General features: G+C 39.3%; 1 protein-coding gene across 1 annotated transcript; it reads left to right on the top strand.

Annotated features, from left to right (window-relative positions):
* Window positions 1-2,395: 2,395 nt before the first annotated feature.
* On the top strand, window positions 2,396-5,754 carry LOC121636125 (cytochrome P450 1A1). The gene is made up of 7 exons (XM_041979445.1): window positions 2,396-2,515; window positions 2,799-3,679; window positions 3,788-3,914; window positions 4,001-4,090; window positions 4,234-4,357; window positions 4,540-4,626; window positions 4,808-5,754. The coding sequence occupies exons 2-7, from the start codon at window positions 2,840-2,842 to the stop codon at window positions 5,103-5,105; spliced, it is 1,566 nt and encodes a 521-aa protein (XP_041835379.1). The 5' UTR covers window positions 2,396-2,515; window positions 2,799-2,839; the 3' UTR covers window positions 5,106-5,754.
* Window positions 5,755-5,946: the final 192 nt, after the last annotated feature.

Genomic DNA, 5,946 nt, shown 5'->3' with positions numbered 1-5,946 from the left:
GATTTGCTTCGCGCCATGTGGGGTTCTCGCCTGTGTGGCTCTGGTTTTACCCTGTTGCATGACTACAATGAGTGAAGCATGATTGGCAGATTGCATGACTCCAAAGCCGCAATATCCTCGCATTTACAGACGCTATAGCGCGCAAATATGTGCACCTTCGTGCAGGCATGAAAGAGAGAGAGAGAGAAAGAGAGAGAGAGGGAGAGAGTCTCGCGTCTTGCGCTCTTTGTTCTAGGAGTTTAAAACCCTTGTGTCTTTTCCAGAGGCTGCTGCCTTTGCGTGACTTGACCAAGCAGATTTAGGATTGTCCAGAAGACCGAGACCCTCCCCTCTGGACGGCAGCTCCACTTCTCACGCAACCTGCTGCACCAGAGGCGCAGCGCTGAGGCGCACAGAGTAGGAGTCCCTGTGGAGTCAATACAACGTCCCACAGGACCAAGACAGCGCTAGTTTCACCAAACTAGAGCACAAATACAAGTTTTACACTTTTAGTTTGTATTTGTAGTCACAGTTTGTTTAGAAAATTGTGGCCTCAGTTGGATCACAGTGTTCAAGTTTGGGATAAAATGATAACATTAGAATAACTTTAACACTGAAGGTGAAAAAATGTATCTCTCTCAAAATTTGGAACTAAATTTCTCTCCACTGATTTTCTTTGGCATAGGCTGAACTCCTGGTCGGTGCAACTAATCAACCACTTTTTTAATTAAGCAAATAACATCAGATTGTACAGACGCATCATCAAAACATAGAACTAAAAGAAAAACAGCAAATTCTATAAAGTTAAAAATACAAATGATTGAGTTGAATCCTATACAGCACCTATGAATGTGCACCGTCAATAACGTTTTTCTTTTGGTTGCTGTTTGTTTGATTTTTATTTGTTTTGTGTGCGTGTGTGTGTGCGCGCGCGCGTGTGTGAGTCAGCGTGTCTATTTTAAGTCCCCACACTGCAACAAACGGTAGATATTCTTTAAGGTGGTCTCAGCATTGAAAATTATTATCATTTTTACAGAAAAAAAACATATCCAATACAAGTACTATGCCCTTAATAGAAGTGCACAGGGACAAAGTTGGGTTTATTATAGAATAAATTCTTCTTTGTTGAAAACTTAATTTATGCACGCATGTGCTGCCTGTAAAAATTGGTCAAATGATCAAATTTTACTTTATAAGAAACAATTAAAAATTGGCTTAAAACTTCCAGCCAGACTATTTAAGACTTTGTGATCTAGATGCCATTACAGATTATTAATCCGTTTACAGTGTTGCACATTTTTTTTAGTATTAAGGCGCAAGTTATGGTTTTACAGAATCCAGAAGAGAAATCAGAAATTAAATGTGTCGTTCTTATCCAGTTTCACAGTAGTTTCAACTTTATTAACCAAATACGTGATACACAAGAAAAAGAAATGTTTTGAATAGTATTTATTTAACTTGCTAAATTCACACCCGTCGACACATTAAAGAAAACAGTCAAAAAGTTGCTTTTTGGGAGGCTCACACTTCATTTGAACAGCCGTGCTGTGAATGCATGCTCAGAAAATCTGGTTATCAAAGGTTGAAAAGAGGACAAATGAGGAGTTGCATTGACCTTATCTACTCGCGCGCTCCGGCGGTGCTGGCTGATACCCTCCTCCACCTCCCCTCCCTCCCTCTCTCTCCCTCCCTCTCGCCCCAGCATCTTCTGCAGAGGGGAGGTGAGGGTTTGATCAGTGCGCTCTCACGCAACTGGTCAATCTTTAACTTCCATGGAGAACACAGGTACACGCACGCAATTGCATGATTTTATCAGGACTCCAATCATGCATGCGAGGCTGGTGTGGAAGCTGTCACAAAGTCCTGTTCCAACCTCCTCGACTCTTGTTGGCATGGTAGAGGAAAGTTTACTGAAGATTCCGACTTACATAAAGCAAACCTTTTAGGATTCTTCTCCGATCAAGTCCTTAAAATATTGAGCACAACTGCAACTTCATGGGACAAAACATGGGTTTAAAAAAAACCCTTCTTACATATCATATAATCTATAATGAGGCACAAATATTGCACAAAAATAAATAAAAAAAAATGCAAGATTGCATCTGGCTGCACAACAGTTGTCGTAAGACGTTCAACACTATTATCATAGATAATAAATTATTTTACAGCAGAGGAAATTATGCTTGCCTCAGATGGTTATATGTCTCTTATGTCCATAAACTAGGAAACATAAAAAAAACATGCAGTCTGTGAATTGTGTAATGTTCATTGTATCTCAGATAGCACGCACTCACGCACGCACGCACGCGAACATTTTTTTCTGTTCTAATCTTCATTCATGAGAGAGAGAGAAACAGAGATGATGTCACAAACACCGACCAATCAAGTTGCAGAGCGCTCTATAAAAGGAGTCCACTCACAGTTTTTATGACATGAAGAGAGGTAACTTCAACGATCATCAAAAAGGATCACTTTTTGTTTTGCACAGTTTTTAGAAGCACGTCTTGGATCCTTGGATCTTTTTCCTAAATTAAAGGTAAGCTCAATATGTGCCTAGAAGGACAAACTTTTCTAAAAGAACACCAGAGTGGAGTTTATTAGGAATTAACTATTTTAATAATGAGTTTGCACATGCAGTTTTTGCTAACATGGGGCTATTACTAAATATCATGTAGATTACCTTCATATTTACACTTACCTTTGCATAGCTGTGATCAAAGAGTCAAACATACACCACAGTTTTCAGTTACTTTAACTTCTATAAAGCATTTTCTGTCACTGCCTTTGCTGTTCTCATGCCCCTCCTATTTAATTTGCAGGTTGAGCAAAAAGCAGGAAAAAAAAAAAGAAAAAAATCATCATGGCATTAATGATACTGCCATTCATTGGAGCACTATCAGTGTTTGAGGGTTTAATAGCCATTACAACACTTTGTCTGGTCTACCTGACCCTCAAGCACTTCCGTACTGAGATCCCTGACGGTTTTCGTCAGCTTCCTGGCCCCAAATCACTGCCTATCATTGGGAATTTGCTGGATCTGGGCAGCAAACCCTACCTGAGCCTGACTGAAATGAGCAAACGCTATGGTGACGTCTTCAAGATACAGATCGGCATGCGCCCTGTTGTCATTCTGAGTGGCAGTGAAACTGTTCGACAGGCTCTTATCAAGCAAGGGGACGACTTTGCTGGCAGGCCAGACCTGTACAGCTTCCGTTTCATTAATGATGGCAAGAGCATGGCTTTCAGCACAGACCAAAATGGCGTCTGGAGGGCGCGCAGAAAACTGGCCTACAGCGCCCTGCGCTCCTTCTCCACCCTGGAGGGCACAACCTCAGAGTACTCCTGTGTGCTTGAGGAGCACATCTGCAAAGAGGCTGAGTGTCTAATCAAAGAGCTTGACACTGTCATGAAGACTGAAGGCAGCTTCGACCCTTTTCGCTACATTGTTGTCTCTGTTGCCAATGTGATCTGTGGCATGTGCTTCGGCCGACGTTACAACCACAATGACCAGGAGCTGCTTGGCTTGGTGAACCTATCTGAAGATTTTGTCCAGGTGACAGGCAGTGGCAACCCAGCTGATTTCATCCCTGCTCTGCAGTACCTGCCCATGAAATCAATGAAGAGGTTCGTTGAGCTCAACACTCGCTTCAACAGCTTTGTTCAAAAGATCGTCACTGAGCACTATACCACCTTTGACAAGGTACAAAACACTCTCTTCTGGTAATAAGAATTCAGTTCAATCATGTCCTTTTTTTTGGTTGTCATTTTCTTATAGACTAACTGAGACTTCATAATTATTTCATTTCAGAACAACATTCGGGATATTACAGACTCTCTCATTGATCACTGTGACGACAGGAAACTGGATGAGAATTCCAATGTCCAGATGTCAGATGAGAAGGTTGTTGGAATTGTCAATGACCTGTTTGGGGCAGGTAGGTTGACTACATGTTGGTGATCTGTTAATAAATGATAAAGATTTACAGAACACATGAATCCTCACAGAATTTGTATTTTCTAGGTTTTGATACTGTTTCAACTGCTCTGTCATGGTCTGTGATGTATTTGGTGGCTTACCCAGACGTAGAGAAGAGGCTTTTTGAAGAAATAAGTAAGTGCAGATTTTTCTTCAAATATTTCCCTACATATTTTGAATTATCTTTCATGAGGAGAAATATTTCAGAAAAAAATTGATTTTGATTAACTTTGATTCAATATATATATAAATATATATATATTTATTTTCATTTTCAGAGGAAAATGTGGGCCTGGATCGTTTTCCCGTTCTCTCTGATAGAAACAAATTACCCCTCTTGGAAGCCTTCATACTGGAGCTGTTTCGCCACTCTTCATACCTGCCTTTCACAATCCCTCACTGGTAAGGTTTATCTCTTTTACGTGAAGGAAAGTACCACATTTTCTTGTAAAAATAGCAAAAAAAATAACATACAAAGTCTCTTAGAGGTAAACAAAGTTGGACACAGAAAAATGGCATAACAGCATAAAGGAAAGACACATGTAACTACTCAGTGGGCTGACACTTGCTTGTTCTTTTTTTAGCACCACAAAAGACACATCTCTGAATGGCTTCTTCATTCCCAAAGACACCTGTGTCTTCATCAACCAGTGGCAGATAAACCAAGACCCGTAAGCTTGTTTTTTGTTATATTTGTTAATCTTTTTACTAGTCATATTTTAGTACTCATGGTAGCTGAAAATAGAGATAACAGTTGCCCAAACTGGATATGTCCTGGTTGATTAGGAATGTAAACCTCTAATTTGTTGTTCTTCAAGCACATTTAAGTTCTCTACTCTCTGCATCCTTCAGTGAGCTTTGGAAAGACCCCTCCTCCTTCAACCCAGACCGTTTTCTCAACTCTGATGGCACAGAGGTCAACAAGCTCGAGGGAGAGAAGGTGATGCTTTTTGGATTGGGAAAACGGCGCTGCGTCGGTGAAGTTATTGCACGAAATGAAGTCTTTCTGTTCTTGGCAATCTTGATCCAGAATCTGCAATTCCAAAAGCTGCCAGGAAAGCCACTGGACATGACCCCTGAGTATGGTCTCACAATGAAGCACAAACGCTGCCAATTGAAAGTCGCAATGCGAGTGAAAAACAAGCAGTGAAGCTAAATAGTCTGAGGTTGATGTATGTTAACTGTGACTCTATAGTCAATTAACTATCAAATGTAAGCACAGTGAAGTATAAGGAGAAGTTTGTTTCTTCTGCTCAGTTTTTCTACAGTCTAAAAAGCTCCCATTCAGAAATGATAAAACATACAAGACAACTTGTTCAGTTTTGGGACGATTTGTATGTTGTACTGAATGGATATCTCTATGAAGGGCATTGCAACTTGCATGTTGTCTGTAACATGAGACTCTGAATGGAAATGATGTCACAGTATACCATTCACACTTGTAAGCTAATTATCTTTATTTTATTTTACTGTAGATGTTAACACTGAAGCTATATTTGTATCCCAAAATGTGATTTATGTGTATACCAAGATCTCTGTATTTCTATAGGAAATGTTTATGTAAATACATATATATATATATATATATATATATATATATATATATATATATATATATATATATGAGGTGAAATACATTTGCTGGACATTGAAATTACTTTTAAGGGCAGTTCAATTTTTTTAAATATATAAGAAGGCTATACAATTCTGTCTTTAATGTATCAGTTATTGTAAAGGGTGCAATGCTGTGTAGCCATAAAATGAACAGAAATAAAAAAATAAAATAATGCTGCACTGATCCTCTGTTGTTTGCTAAAACCGACATAACCCTACACACGTGCATGCGCATAAGTGATCAAAATACAACAGCTTAAGCATAACAAGATAATAATGAGTTTTCAACCTTTTCTCATTTAAAAAATCAGAGACAGAAAAAAATCAAAACAAACTCACGTGGGAGATACGGGAAGTGACGTAGTGCACAAACACGG

Source organism: Melanotaenia boesemani, chromosome 1 (assembly GCF_017639745.1).
Source record: "Melanotaenia boesemani isolate fMelBoe1 chromosome 1, fMelBoe1.pri, whole genome shotgun sequence".
NCBI lineage: Eukaryota > Metazoa > Chordata > Actinopteri > Atheriniformes > Melanotaeniidae > Melanotaenia > Melanotaenia boesemani.
Note: the sequence above shows the minus strand (reverse complement) of the source record. Positions and strands in the feature narration are given on the sequence as shown.